General features: G+C 38.2%; 1 protein-coding gene across 1 annotated transcript; it reads right to left on the bottom strand.

The window, feature by feature from the left end:
- Positions 1–33: 33 nt before the first annotated feature.
- On the bottom strand, positions 34–15,126 carry LOC134856154 (peroxisomal membrane protein PEX13-like; the record flags this gene model as incomplete). The annotated part of the gene is given in 4 exon segments (XM_063872519.1): positions 34–508; positions 12,034–12,159; positions 12,410–12,669; positions 14,951–15,126. Coding segments are annotated over 4 exon segments (741 nt in total), but the record flags the coding sequence as incomplete, so codon positions are not given.
- Between the last annotated feature and the right edge of the window lie 1,017 nt (positions 15,127–16,143).

Below are 16,143 nucleotides of genomic sequence, written 5' to 3'. Positions count from 1 at the left end.
GTATGAACCTAAAATCTAATCTGAATTTGTATTTTCGGCATTAACTAGTCTAGTCTCTGAACAAGTTTGAAATATCTCTCACACAATAATGACTGTTATAGTTTGCAGATTTTATCACTGAACAATTGATTTAATAATCAGATACATAGAAAATTCTGCTTTCTCGTTATTATTTCCTTATTTTAGCAAAATAATGTTACTGTATTCGCACACTCAACACCTAAATTATTTCTTAATATTTTAGCAGATACACATTTTTGCAAATAATATATTGATGTTGACATAAAATTCAAAATTATCTATCTAAATAAAATGATAGTCTATTGTCTTTACATAATTTCAAATTTGTCATCACAATTTAATCTTGATCGACTGTTTGTTGTTGTATTGTATTCTAAGCGAGAATTGTTTTTTACTAGTTCCAGATAACTCGCGGGTGCCAGGCCACAAACATCGCCATCAGTTGAGACTAGAAGCCAGTCTGCTGGAACATCCCAACCAACGTAATCTAGAACAATAGTGCCATAAACATCTTGCTCAAAGTTGCACTTTGCATTTGAAAGCAAAAACATAGCCAACTGACAGTTGGAAAAGAGTAATGAATGCAAGGAAACTGAAACAAAAACTGACTTGTTTTTTTTCCAAAAACCTTTTTGAATTTCGATGAAAAAAAATAGATGGCCTTAAAGCTCTTTAAATTTGTAGAACAAATTATGATGGACACTTTTTTGTTAAAATTAACCCAAGTTGAGAAAACTGGATCAATAGGCAAAACTTTTATTTCACTGGGATATCTGATAATAAGTTTCCATTTTCGAAATTTGAAGACGATCATTACTTTTCGTGATCTTTACAATTTTGCTGTTCGATAGTGGACTTTACCTTCCTTTAAACAATAGAAATGAATTGAGCTTAAAAATAAATCACAAGTCAAAGCGCAAAAAATCAAAATAGAGCGTGAATAAATTGAGACTTTTTCCTGAAAAAAAAAATTAGAAAAAAAAATAGCAAAACATATATAAGAGTCCTCACTACGTTCATTACTCTTAACTAGAGGGAAACTTCAACCGGTTGTCTCAATTCATTGTGAATGATTTACGACCCAGATTAAGTCGCCGCGTATACAACCTGCTAACAGAAAGCTGGTAGAAAGCTACTAATGTTGGGAAAGAGCCGGAAAATCGTTACGGGTAAAATGTCTTTCAATTTCGAGCTCAGGACATCACCCAAACGTTTGCTTGCGTAAGCACATAGGAGCGTAAGCACATTGCTTGCGTAAGTCATCACTTTCATTTCAATAAAATATGCCTGAAAAAGTAAGTCGTAGAAAACGTCGTATGCCTGAAAATTAAGTCGTAGAAAACGTCGTATGCCTGAAAATTAAGTCGTAGAACACTAATTCGTAATATCAACAGTATATGGATGAGTTAACATCTTGGCGAAGCGGAAAAAAATTGGTCAATTTAAAGTCTTTGATTTCCATGAACATTTTCTGATCGACACTTTCGTTAACATAACAAACCCAATTTGAGAAAATGGTTTCAATAGTTGAAAATTTACTAAGCTGAAAAATTGAAATTTTTATTTAAAAAAAAATATTCACGTTTTTCTAACAATTTACACTTTCATTATTGGAGTGTCATTTGCCTTCTTCTGGTAAAGGAATTTGAATTGAATTAAGAAATAAATCAAGAAACAGACCGCAAAAAAATCAAATGTGAGTGCGAATATCTATCAGCACTATTTAACTAAAACATAATCAACAGATGTTTCTAGAAGTTTTATAGAACTAAGAAAAACCAAAAAAAATTTAATGATAAATTTTCAACAGGTTTCAATTTTCGAAGAAAAAGCTATCACGTTTAAGCTCTTTTGTATTCAATAAAAGTAGTTTATAATTGTCAGTTTATTTGTAAAAGTACCCAACTGAAACAAAACTGATCAATATTAAATTTTGTTGCTCGCAACAAGCAATATAATGGAATGAAAAATGAATTGGAAATAAATAACCGCCAAAAAACTGATTTACGCGGGATATATCCCCTTTGTTCGTAATGTAATTTACTATCGAATTATCGAAACGTTCACAACAGCTTGTAAAAATGATCCACATCAAAAAGCAGCAGTTGGGTGAGCCTCGTGGCTCCGAATTAGACAGATTGAGACTGGATCGGGGGCTCAGTGAACAAACTCAACGAGTTAAAAAAATTGCGATTATTGCAATACAACGTTTTAGAGGTCTTGTATTGTAATACTAGCATTGAATACTCGCTGCAGACACAAAACAGAAACAATAAAAGATGTTCAGCTTCATTGTCTTGATATACACAATGAAGCAGGTATAATCTGTTACCGTCCCTCTGATATAAAGTCATATGATCGGTTGAATCACACTGAAATTAAAATCTCAGCTACGTCTAGCTGAGTTCGTCCGACATTGAAAAGTTATAGGCTTCGGCGAGAAACTACTGGTCCACCGACCCGGACGTAACGAACCACAAACAACGAACCACGAGTGATACCAACGACCAGTACGATCTACGGAACTTCGCTTCCAACGACCAGAGAGATCAACCAGCTGTTGCGAGCGTGCAGCATGGACGACACGATCAGTCAGTACGAACGTACCTGAAGTTGGTTCACTTCAGAAGTGGTCCCAAGACGTGCATTTCCAAGTAAAGGGATCGGATAAACGTAATCTGATCGACCTTTTCAGTGACCGATCTTGAGGTCTTGCGAATCTCTTGCTGTCAAAAGAGAGACTCTCATATCGATCAGCAAAAAGGATCGATTGATAGAGGATGCTGTACCAGACGAACGTCTGCAAGCCGAGCTCGAAACGTCTTGTGAGTTTAGATCAGAGGTACGAGAAATCATTCAGCAGACGAATGACTTCTTGGAAGATCAGCGAGAGTCTTCGAGAGAAACGACAGAAGCGAACGAGCTTCAAACATTGTTCTAACCAAGACCAAGTCAGATCAAGTTGCCTAATATCGATCTTCCCTCTTTCAGTGGAAAGTATACTGAGTGGACGAGCTTCATCGACCAGTTTGAATCTGCAGTACATGGAAACCCAAACCTACGAGATGCTGAGGAGTTAAACTACCTCAAGTCTTCGATTCGAGGAGAAGCAAACGATCTGGTCAAGAATATTGCAATAACTGATGTGAATTACGAGCTTGCTAGGAGGACTCTAATGGACCGGTTCGACAACATGAGGTTCAATGTGAGCATGCACCTGTGCTATGTTGAACTACCCGAGTTTGAAGACTGAAGATGGAACCAGCCTCAGGAAGCTTTTACAGTTTTTCGCGAAAATGTGGTTGCATTAGAAGTGCAAGGCTGTAACACTCAAGACTGGGATCCAATACTGGTTCATGTGATTGAACAGAAACTGGATCCGGAAAGCCAAAAGCAATGGCAGCTTCACAAACCAGGCGTAGAGCTCCAAAAACTGCAGGAGCTTGACGATTTCTTTTGTGCACGAGCCAGGGCACTAGAAGCAGTGAAGTCATCAATCAATTTACAAAAACCAATTATTCCAATTGAAGTACACGCTGATGTCCAGGGTAAAATCGATCGAAGACAATCGTATGAAGCAACAACTGTGGACAAGCAACGTGTGTTTTGTGGTGCACTTCACACTGTGATTGCATGTAACGAGTTCAAGAAGTTGAAAGCACATACACGGAAAGACGAAGTGACTTCCAAACGACTGTGCTTTAATTGTTTGCGCCCAGGGCATATGGTAACGAATTGCCTAAGCTCACGCAACAGTAAGCAGCGTGGAAAACGATACCATCTCCTTCATGTGCAAAATCAGCGCATGGAACAGCCTAACCCAACTGGAAGACTAAACGACTCTCCTACAAGAGGAAACAACCTGTGTACGGAACCCGACAGAACGGCCCTACTTGGTTCTTGCAGGATACCGTTGTTCAACCATCACATACAGGAAATCTTTTGCTGTGCCTTGATAGACAATGAACCGCAGTTAAACTTCGTCAGTGAAAGCTTCGTAAGACGTCAAGGGTTGCCTCGTAAATCAGTCAGTCAAACAGTTAAACCAGTTGGAACTGCCGCCCCTGAAGACGACAGGTCTTGTGCCAATAACTTTGCCATTGCCTGGAAAAGACACTACGAGCAGACTTGTTCATCATACCCCAACTTTCATCCGATCTACTAGGCGACGATATTCATGTACGCGAACATAACCTTCCGTTTCGATGTGCACTGGCGGATCCAGCTTTCGACAAAAGAGGATGGATTGCTCTTCTATCTGGCGTTGAACTGGCAAACGAGCTCACCACTGGTAAACGGATACGAGAAAGATCTTTCACTTTGAATGAGTCAATTTTTGGCTGGATTGTGAGTGGATCAGTACAGTTACTAAGCAAGCATAATGCCGCTAGAGTTTAGCAAACAAACTTAGTCAGTCAGGATTCTGATCTGGAAATTAGCTTTAAGGACAGATTAGCACTTGCCTTTGAACCGAATTCCCCGCTCGAAGGAAGAAGAGTTTGTTGAGGATTACTTCGACAAAACAACCTCAACTCAGCCAGATGGTCGCTACTCTGATAGTTTGCCTTTCAAGACAAACGTTGGAACCCAAAGCGATTGCAAAGCCAAAGCACTAAAACGATTCTTCAGTCTGAAACGCAAACTCAAACAGGATATGGTTTTGTACACTCAGTAACGCGACTTCATCAAAGAGTTCTGAGACATGGGTCATCTAGAAACTGTACCCCCAGATGAGCTCGCAATGTCAGAGAAAAAAGGCTACTATCTACCTTATCGCAGCGTTCTAAAGGATAGTATAACTACAAAACTATGAATTGTCTTTGAGGCTAGTGCCCGAACGAGTACCCGAATTTCACTGAGCGATGCACTGATGGTTGGCCCCAAGCTTCAAAACGATTTGTTTGATCATCTGCTAAGGTTCCGACGCTACCCCATTGGAATCACCCGGAGACATTGCAAAGATGTATCGTCAGGTTGTTCTTAACAAGCAGGATAAGGATTATCACCAAAACTTCGGGAGAGATACCCACAACCAACCGATGGAAGCCTACAGGATGACACGAGTGACACATTGGATTGCTAGCAGTTGCTATCACTCTGTACGATCACTCATAAAAGCAGGCAAGCATTCATGTGTCGGAGAAACAATCAATCGAGACTTCTACGTCGATGACTGGCGCAGATGACATATCCTCTGCGAAGAAGCTGATCAATGACGTTAGATGTCAATTAGCAACAAGACAGTTTCCTCTACGAAAATTTGCAAGCAGCTCAGCAGAAGTCATGGAATCCTTGCCCAGTGACCTGCGCGAAAACGAGCACGGGTTTTCAGCAAAAGACTTCTCTGTGGAAGCACTAGGAATCAAGCCGCTTCCGACAAACGATATCTTCGTCTTCAAATTTACCCACGATCTAAAGAAGAACTTGACAAAACGATTTCTACTTTCAGACATCTCTAGGATCTTTGATCCACTGGGCTGGCTGGCTCCGATGACGCTTCCTTTGAAACTCAACATACAATCTTCATGGTCGCGGGGAATCAATTGCGACGACAAATTGCCTGATGATATGATGGAGACGTTTCTAAGGTGGAGGAGTAAAGTTCACAATGTGGAGAAGCTTGACATACCAAGATACGTTGTGGAGGACAGTGTTGAGATTTACTTGTGACGCATCAGAAACAGCATATGCCAGTTGCATCTACATCAAGAACACGAAGAAGAAATCAACCAGTCTTCTGGTGGCTAAATCAAGAGTTGCACCTTGAAATATTTGACGATCACCAAATTGGAATTGTGTGCAGCTGTGCTAGGATGCAAGATGCTGGACCATACGAGGAAAACACTTCAAAAGATAGGAAATCCTAAGGAAGTTTTCCGATGGAGATACCACGATTTTACTTCGCTTGATCAACGAGACCCCAAACTTCTGGAAAGCACTAGGAAAACCTTTGCACGCAACCGAGTGCATGAAATACAGGAGGGTTTGAAACCAGTCAATTAGCGCCATGTACAAAGTGAGAAAAACCCAGCGGATGCTGCAACTCGTGGACTCGATGCAATGATGCTGAAAAACTCTTCACTCTGGTGGCATGGACCGAACTGACTCTCTGAATGTCGGATTCCAGACCAACCAAAGCTAACAAAAGTTGGTATTGAAAGAAAGAAAACTGCAGCTGTCAATAGGTTTCAATCGGTTAAACTATCTTAAGACGCGCTAGTCGATTTTGAAAAGTTCGGCAATCTACAGAAGTGCATTCATGAACTCTGATACGTTGCCTTTTTCGCACATCGAAAGCAGAAGCACTCGGAAGATGGCAACCACGATCATTCAACTTCATTTACGAATAGACGCAACTCCATTCTGAGACTAATACAAACGAACAATTTAAGTTCTTCATTGATGAGCTAAAGGCATTGATTAACGGCGAATCAGTTGCGAAGAAGAAGCCTCTTCTGCGACTATACCCCTTTGTTAATGAGGGAGTCATCAAGGCGGGCGGGAGACTAACGCAGACCAAAGACCTCGCAGATGATCAGCGCAATCAAATCGTGATACCCAAGAAAAGTCGACTGGCCATACTAATCTTACAGGACATTCATCTGGTGTGTTTGCATTCTCTTATAAAAAAAACGCCTTCGCCTCCATTCACTGACACTGGTGTGGACTTTACTGGTCCTTTTGTGACACAGAGTGTCAAACAGCTGTCGAAATCATAGATGGCTTTGTTTGTTTGTTTCACAACAAAGGACATACATTTAGAGCTAACATCGGATTTGTCCACCGAGTCTTATACTGCTGCTTTGAGACAATTTTGTGCTAGACGTGGTGCTCCAGCGAGGATGTTATCATGGACTGAACTTTGTTGGAACTAAAAACGCACTAAGGCAACTCCAAATGAACCTAACCAAGATGTTCGGAAAAGAATCAACGCCGAATGCTGCAGATGAGATTGGAATCACTTGGACAATGATTCCCCCAGGAGCTCCTCACTTTGGTGGACTTAGGGAATCAGGAGCGAAACTTTCAAAATCACATCTGAGAAGAGTCGCGGGGAACAATGTTTTGACGACGAGGAACTTTCTACTCTACTATGGGACATTGAAGCAACCCTGAACACACGACCACTCCTCCCAATTTCGACCGATGTTTCGGAACTGCTGATCCTAATATCAGCTAAGATGGTGACAGGAAAAGAGATGCAGTACCTGCCAATACCAGTGCCCCCACTGACAAGTACACTTCAGCCGTGTGAAACACATCCAGCCAAACGGTGGGCCCACAAGCAGAAACTCGTTGGAATTTTCTGGAAGCGATGGAGCAAGGAGTACTTGTCATCTGGGCAGCCGCGGAAGAAGTGGACTTCAAAGCAACAAAAATTTAAAGTGGGTGATGTTGCGCTCCTGGTGAACCCACCTTGCATCAAACTAAGGAGTCTTCCAGTCAATGTTGAATGAACTTGGTTCATTCAAGGTTGGCGGCAATGTTGCTTGCAACAAGCAACACAATGGAATGAAAAATGAATTGGAAATTAATAACCGCCAAAAAAATCGATTTACACCGACAAAGATTCTTTCAAATGTTAGATTCAATCTACGCGGGATTCTTCCCCTTTATTTGTAATCTAATTTTATATCGAATTATCGAAATTTTCACAACAGCTTATAAAACTTATCCACGTCAAGAAGCAGCAGTTGGGTGAGCCTCGTGACTCTGAATTAGACAGATTGAGACTGGATCGGGGGCTCAGTGAACAAACTCAACGAGTAAAAAAATTGCGATTATTGCAATACAACGTTTTAGAGGTCTTGTATTGTAATACTAGCATTGAATACTCGCTGCAGGCACAAGCCAAAAAACAATAAAAGATGTTCAGCTTCATTGTCTTGGTATACACAATCAAACATGTATAAGATGTTCCCCTACCTCTGATATAAAGTCAAACGATCGGTTGAATCACACTGAAAGTAAAATATCAGCTACGTCTAGCTGAGTTGGTCCTCTATTGAAAAGTTATAGGTATCGGCGAGAAACTAAATGATTATATTCCCATGGCAATTCAGAAAGTTATACTCATTTTGAAAGCCAAACCCGATCATGTTTTCGTGGCCTTCGCATTTTATGTGTTTGAAAGTGTAGTTTCACAAAGGAAAAGAAATGAGCTTGAAAAGAAAACAAAAGACAAACCGCAAAAAAAAACAAATTTGAAAATGAGCTGATTGCAAGGCTCATCTGAAAAAAAAAACCGAAAAAAAAGAACATCACAATCTACATAAGTGAAATCACTTTGTTCTTTTAAATTTAAACACGCGGAACTAAAAACAGAACTAAAAACAGGAACAGACGAACAAACCAAGCTCTTTTAAATCTCTCCGGCTACAAATAGCGCTTATAATTATAAGCTAAGTGTTCAGCGCAGCTATGCTGACATAGGCAGTAACTTATACATTTACATATAACACACAATTCTTAACACGCAGTCGAAATTGCGCTTCGCAAACACTAGCGAGAAAAAGATAAAGAAGCAGCTCTAGAAGAGAAAATAAGAAAACCGAAGATGAAATAATGCATTGAAAATTACAATTTATGCTGTGGCGGATCGATTCTACGACAAGGAAATTTAGAGTCCCCTCTGCTCAGGCAACTTCGGCTTATTCCCGGTAAAAGCAAAAAATTTCCGATAGAGTCGAACAATATCCGGTAAAGTCGAACAATATCCGGTAAAGTCGAACAAAATCCGGTATAGTCGAACAAATCGAACAAAGTCCGGTAAAGTCGAACAGTCGAAAACGGACATCGTTCGACTCAAAAAGTCGAAATCGGGTACCGTTCGACAGAAAAAGTCGAAAACGGACATCGTTCGACCGTTTGGGTCGAATTAGGAGCCGAGCACCTCCGCCCGGCTCCTCGCATCAGCGCCACGGTCACTTTACAATTAGTCACAAAAAAGCAGCTATGCTGATAAATTGCCAAAGCGAGCAGCAAAAGTGGCACCAAATACAATTTTGCTTTTAATAATTTAAATTATAGCAAAATGAAGGCATAGGCACCACACTAGCTTGGCATGTAATAAATTGGAACGCCAAAAACCAAATTATGTATAAATTATGCATTTCAAAATTAAATTGAGAGATGTATTGAGTTAAAAAATTTTTTCAGCTTTTTTTCAGCTCATTTGATGAATTAAAAATGTATTAACTGTGTTAACTAGGGGCCCAGCTGAAAGCTGGAGAGACCTGTTTGATTATTTTAATATTGATTATTTTAAAATTGTTTTAAAATTTCAGGTTTCTCAAGTCGATAGCGCCCTTCCTACGCAAAAAAAGTGAAAGAGAAGCTTATGCATTCATTGGTAACGTTTTCGGAACCATACAACTTTTTAAGTTCCCTATTTAGAAGGACTGCCCGCGCCCGATAGACGTCGTTCTGGCGGGGAAGGAGAGATCATACAAAAAATCGTCCTCCCCGTTGTTTTAATACACCTTTGAGGACTAGAATTGAAGTATATAAATGATTAAAGTGAGAGGTACAGATTTTTAATGATACCTCTGAATTGATCTATGAGCGCATCAGGTGACATTTTCAATACATCATTGTTTTCACACAAGATGACAATGGTGTCGTACTGATCGATTGGCGCATGTTTTAAGTGATTTATGACCTCCCATTAATCGGGCCTTTCACAGAGCGACAAGGCAAACCGTATCAATCATGGTTACATGCTAAATATATTTAAAATAAAATCATATGCACAATGCTTCAACAATGTGAATAATTATTCACTAGAATTAAGTGAAATGTGAGTTTCACAAACCAGCTAACATTAATGAAATAAAGTATTTTTCATTTTTCTAACGACTTCATTTTTAATTTTCGAATTAATTAAATTTTGTCCAAGCATTGCAAATATGACTATAATATGTTGACTATAACTGACATCACAAAAACGTTCTGGAACAAACCGACCTGATTAAAGAGAACTAGCGGAACTCGTGCAACTTCTCGTTGGACTTCTTCGAACCATACAAAAAAACTCAACACAAAGCCAATAGCACCAAGCAAAAGCGAGAAAACGTAAGCATAGCGGATTCCATTGTCTAAAAAATACACACAATAAGTATATTGAATCTTTGTTCCAATGCCAAAAAACTTTTAAAAAAATTTTTCCTAAGTGTACAGCTCTTCCCCGAGACAAATTAAGGACCAGCCGCATGGGCAGGGGAGTTTCCTACAACCTGGTCTATCGATTAAACCCTTAATCCCAAATCTGGATGGGTAGTTTTTGAGGAAATCGATATAATCCGAAAAAAAGGCCAAAAAAGTCAAAAAAGTGACTTTTCCTAAGTCTATAGCTCTTCCCCTAGGCAAGTTAAGGACCAGCCGATTGTGCGGGGGAGTTTCCTGCAACCTGGTCTATCGATTAAACCCTTAATTCCAAATCTGGATGGTTAGTTTTTGAGGAAATCGATAATTTCCGAAAAAATAGGCAAAAAAATCAAAAAAGTGACTTTTCCTAAGTCTATAGCTCTTCCCCTAAGCAAATTAGGGACCAGCCGCTTGGGCAGGGGAGTTTCCTACAACCTGGTCTATCGATTAAACCCTTAATCCCAAATCTGGATGGGTAGTTTTTGAATAAATCGAAAAAGTTTGAAAAAATGGCCTAAAAACCGAAAAATTGACTATTCCTAAGTGTATAGCTCTTCCCCTAGACAAATTAGGGACAAGCCCTTTGTGTAGGGGGGTTCCTACAACCTGGTCTATCGATTAAACCCTTAATCCCAAATCTGGACGGGTAGTTTTTGAGGAAAACGGAAAGATTTGAAAAAAGGCCAAAAAAGTGACTTTTCCTAAGTCTATAGCTCTTCCCCTAGGCAAGTTAAGGACCAGCCGCTTGTGCGGGGGAGTTTCCTACAACCTGGTCTATCGATTAAACCTTTAATTCCAAATCTGGATGGGTAGTTTTTGAGGAAATCGATAATTTCCGAAAAAATAGGCCAAAAAATCAAAAAAGTGACTTTTCCTAAGTCTATAGCTCTTCCCCTAAGCAAATTAGGGACCAGCCGCTTGTGCATGGGAGTTTCCTACAACCTGGTCTATCGATTAAACCCTTAATCCCAAATCTGGACGGGTAGTTTTTGAGGAAATCGAAAATTTCCGAAAAAATGGGCAAAAAGTGAAAAAAGTACCGAGTTGTGAAGCTTTTCTAAGACCGTAGGGGGTGGGGTAGGGTAAAAATTGCCCTAAATTTCATGCAGGCAGGTAGGCGAAACGCTACTGAATCCATTGGTACCACTTTATGAGAATCTTACGGGTAGTTTTTTGGGAAAGCGAATTTTTCGAAAAAGCGTCTCAAAAAAAAAAAATAAAAAAAAAAAAAACAGATCTCATCTGGAAAAAAAAAACGTTTTCATAATACCTGTTTAATAAATCAAACAGGAACTTATTGCTAATCGAATGTCAAAGCACAAGCTATCAAAAAGCCGTAAAAGTGCCCCAAAAGTGTCACCAATAATTGGAAGAAAAGGTTGGAAAAAGATTTTTGGTCGTACTATAACACTATAGCTCGCAAGTGTTAACATGTTAAATTGGCTTAAAAATGGCAAGATACATGTCTCTCTCAATTAAGAATATACATAGATGGAAGATAGATAGATTGCGTTAAATTTCAACAACAGACGCTTATTGCGTAAGTAGCACAGAATGTTTAGATCGTTCAGAATGTTTAGCTTAAGAATTAGCATACTCATCGCCTAAATAAAGAAACTCCGAACCTTGAAAAACACACGGCCTTAATAACTTTTCAAAAACACACGGCCCTAATAATTTTTCAATTCGTTAACGGACACTCAAAAACTTCAGACAAAATTTACCAGACAAAAATTACAAGTATCTTTATGGAATCCGAGTCACGACTGAGAGGACTTACGCTCTGTCGTCCAAAAATGGAAGGAAAAACAACGAGCTAATTCATTGTTCCTTCATGCTTGGCGACAAAGTCAAAACCATAAATACCTTTTGAAGTTGCAACCACGACTTTCTGTCCTTTCTCAAGACTAATCTCGTCAGAACTTGAAGGAGCGAAATCAAACTTTGCCTTGGCGACATAATGAGGTCCCTGTTCTCGCATCCAGAGCTTATCTGAAACATGAATTTTCCAGATTCATTGGATAACATCGCTCTAAACAGGGAGGCTTTAGGGGGAGGGGACGCCCCTCCATTCTCAGGTATTCGCTCTCCTCACCATACAACACCATCCAATACAAAAAAAAATCACCGAGACCTTTATAAGAGCTTCACTACGTTCATTACTCCTTGAAAACCACGTTCATTACTATATTGAAACACTATTCGTTGAAAAACTTGTTGAAACTAGGAACAAATTAGCTACCGTGGACCGACTGCATAGATCCATTCAGTAATCTGTACAGCAGCCATGGACCGCCGAGTACAAAAGCGAAGAAGAGAATCGCTGAGCAGTTCTTAGATGCATTGACAGGATGACTCTTCTGTTTTCCCTCTTGCCACGCCTCTTCGGCTCCCGAAGACGGTTTAATGAGACGGAGAAACACGAGGACTCTTCGTACGACCCACTTGACACCTCGGATCAAAGAAACCGCTTGGAGTATCTTCCACAACTCAGAACGAAGACTGAAAATACCTATAATTATTTGAAGCACTGAAAACCTGGAATATATCAGCGCTTCAGCAAGAAACAATTAGGTATTTGGTTGTTGATCAAAAATTTGGTACTACTATTATAGATTGGTCCCTTGAACATAACTAAGTCCCTTCAGAAGAAGACACCTAGGGCTCTGAAATAAATTAATAATTATGATTTCGCCATTCGCAAAGATGTCACAAATTATTTTCAAACAAATTTCGTGTATCGATTTTTCGTAAAACCTTCCCCCACGCCAATTTAAGATGGAAAATTGGAAAAAAAATGCCAATATTGAGCTTGGAAGACAAATTAATCAATCCAATTTTGGTTGTTAAACCCTAAAGTAAACCCAATTTTGGTTGTGAAAAAGTTGAAGCGAGCATATTTCTTTATATAAACCAGATAGTGATTAAATTATTAATCTGAACAGTTTCCGATCTTTCGCGATTTTGAAATGAATAATTTATCACAAATTGTTTGCAAAATTATAACATGCGCAATACACGCAGGACCTGTCTATCAAAGTTGCTTTTTTGCAGGGTTGACAAATTAATGTTTTTTTTAACGAAAAAAAAACGTTTAAAACAAATAAAAGATTCAAAACATTGTTTTTTTTCTACATCAGATTTTTTCTAGATTATAGGTGAAAAAAACATGTGCACAAAATCTATTCAATAATGTTTGAGCAATTTCATGCAAAAAACAAGACTACCAACTTTTTCAGATCCTAATTTGTTTCTCAAGTCTGAGTGGATCATTATTACGCATCATTACGCATCATTACGCACTTGCATCTATCTACAGTGCTGATTTAAATTAACCGGACAAAACGCGTTAAACTTGAAATTTAAAACCCGTTTTTCTCAAATTGGGTTGAGTTTTGGTGAAAACTTATGAAGACAAAACTTGCTTAAAATTTTAGCAGAATTAAAATGGTGCAATTTGTTTTGCGAAATTCGGGCCCGAAATCATTTTGGCTTTTCTTAATTTTTCAATTTGCAATTTTTTTTGGAGAAAATACCCTTTATAAAGTTTGTTGGGCTACGTAAGGGGCTCACTTTGATATAATTATGTCTGTGATCGACTGGTTATTTTCGGCGTAATTTTTGATTAACTAAGAAAAGCCAAAAGGACCCATTTTTGCGCTAAAATTTCGGGCCCGAATTTCGCAAATTAAATTACACCATATTAATTCTGCTAAAATTTTAAGCAAGTTTTGTCTTCATAAGTTTTCAACTAAACTCAACACAATTTGAGAAAAACGGGTTTTAAATTTCAAGTTTAACGCGTTTTGTCCGGTTAATTTAAATTAGCACCGTATAATAAATTAGGCATCATGAGCCTCAAATTATTCTAGAATGATTTGCGAAATCAGCTGATTGCTGTTTTTTTTAAAATAAAACAGTAGAAAAAAAACATGCGAAAAAAATAAGTATTTAAAATAATGTTTTAAACAGCCCTTGTTTTTTCTACCAACTCTGCTTTTCGTGGGACCACTCTATCTTAGTAGTGCAAAAAATTTCATCTAATCCTTTTAAATTGACACCATTAAGATTGCTAAAATATAATGTTATCTCTAACGATTAAGTTGAGCATTTACTAAATAACACCAATCAGGTAAAAATCCAATCCACGCAAAGCAACATTAAAAATCAAAACAAACATCTGAAAACCCTATTAAAGACCATTTTGCCCAAAAAATGTAGCGCCGCTGGTTAAATTTAAAAATTCAGGTTAAAAAAAAGGTTTTGAAACAGATCAAAGAAAAAAACTTATCTAGCCTTATTAAACGACCCAATAGAAGATGACTGATCCAATATTACATTTTCCAAAACCATTTAAGACGAAAAAACCTATTGAGCAGAAAAGATAACGTATAAAAAGAACTCAAAATTATAGGTTAAAAAATTATTATTACAGGAACGAACCAAATGGCCTTTCATTTCTAACTGCTTCAACTAAAGAAAATTGCATGATTCGGAAAGAAAGCTGATCAAAATTAAGCAGACAAAAATTAGTCAAGGTAAACTAATTAACAGAACACCGTTAATTACCAAATACTCTTAAAAATTTACAGAACACCATAAATTAAATTGGCTGGCCAAAAATTGTACCTGTACCAATTGAACGGAAATAGCCCTGACTATGCAAGAGAAGACTCCATTGATTACGCGTTTTGTCAAGCCTCTCCTATAATTTTTTGATTCGGCTGAATAACACTTGATTTTGGAGAAATAATTTCTTCCTTTAATTTCTTTTTTTTCTTACTTAGCCAATTGGTCGCCTGTAGACAACACTGCTCTTAGTGAAGTGGACAATGCCATATAACTGGACTCGAACAGGGCTGCTATTGAGTTGATAGTAGTCACGAAACTCTCCACTCCAGCTAGCATTTGCAGACCAGGCATCGCGCCACTGTTCATAACACTATTGGCTCGGTAAGTCTAAAAGACAGCTTCACTTAAATCACTTTAGTTTTATTAACCTGATCCATTAGACATTTGGAGCTATGAAAAATTCCCGACATATTTGATGACAAAAAATTAATGATAAACATCGCAAAACTCAATTTTTGGAAGACACTGGAATCGAGCTTCATTTGCGGAAATCAATGTTTACTTCAGCGTCGTAATTTTTATTCATTTTTATGGACATTTGAATATTCAGAGAACATTCTTGTTATAAAAATAACGAACTTTAACTGTCCGAGAAACGTATAACCCTGTACAACTGGCGATTTGAAAATGTTTACATGCTTCAGTTAAATAATGTGTGTACTTTTGTTTACTGGTGTAAATTAGTTGTGGACTTAGGTGGCCGGGGGACACCCTCCCCTCTGGGATTCGGCTAGGCAGAAATTTGGCCAAAATAGGGTCTTTGTAGTGATTTGGTAGAGCTCGGACAATCCGTTTGGACGGCCTAAAAGTTTTCAAATAATCTCAAATTTTCCTTGACTTTGCGGAGCTTACATGACTTTGACCAAACAAAAACACTGAATTACAAGACAGTGAGAAAAAAAGAATTACAAGAGAAAAAAAGAACATCTATAAGAACTTCATACGTTTGTCGGATGATGTTGAAAAACAGCCTCAAAAATATTGAGAATCATTTACTGAGCGGCAACTCAGCCGAAAAAACTTGGGTCGAACCGGGATGAGCCGAAAACAAAACTGTTTTAAGATGTGAGCTAAAAAGTTGTAAAAATCAAAGTTTTAACGACACATCACACTTGAAACACACAAAAGCATAAGAAACTATTTTGCCTAGCTAACTACGCAGTATGAGGTGACTTATCAGATAAAACATAAGCAGAAACCGTTTAATTTAAAAAAAAACTAGAAAAAAAACTATTCAAAATCAGATTTGGTAAATTTACTAATTACAGACCTTTCAAATATATTTAAAACTTTTAAAATCAAAAATAAAATGCATGCTTTGGAGTGTAAGCCGATTGAAAAAAC

This window comes from Symsagittifera roscoffensis, unplaced genomic scaffold (genome assembly GCF_963678635.1).
Source record: "Symsagittifera roscoffensis unplaced genomic scaffold, txSymRosc1.1 SCAFFOLD_594, whole genome shotgun sequence".
NCBI lineage: Eukaryota > Metazoa > Xenacoelomorpha > Acoela > Convolutidae > Symsagittifera > Symsagittifera roscoffensis.
The sequence above is the reverse complement of the archived record's forward strand: the minus strand, read 5'-3'. Positions and strand labels throughout refer to the sequence as shown.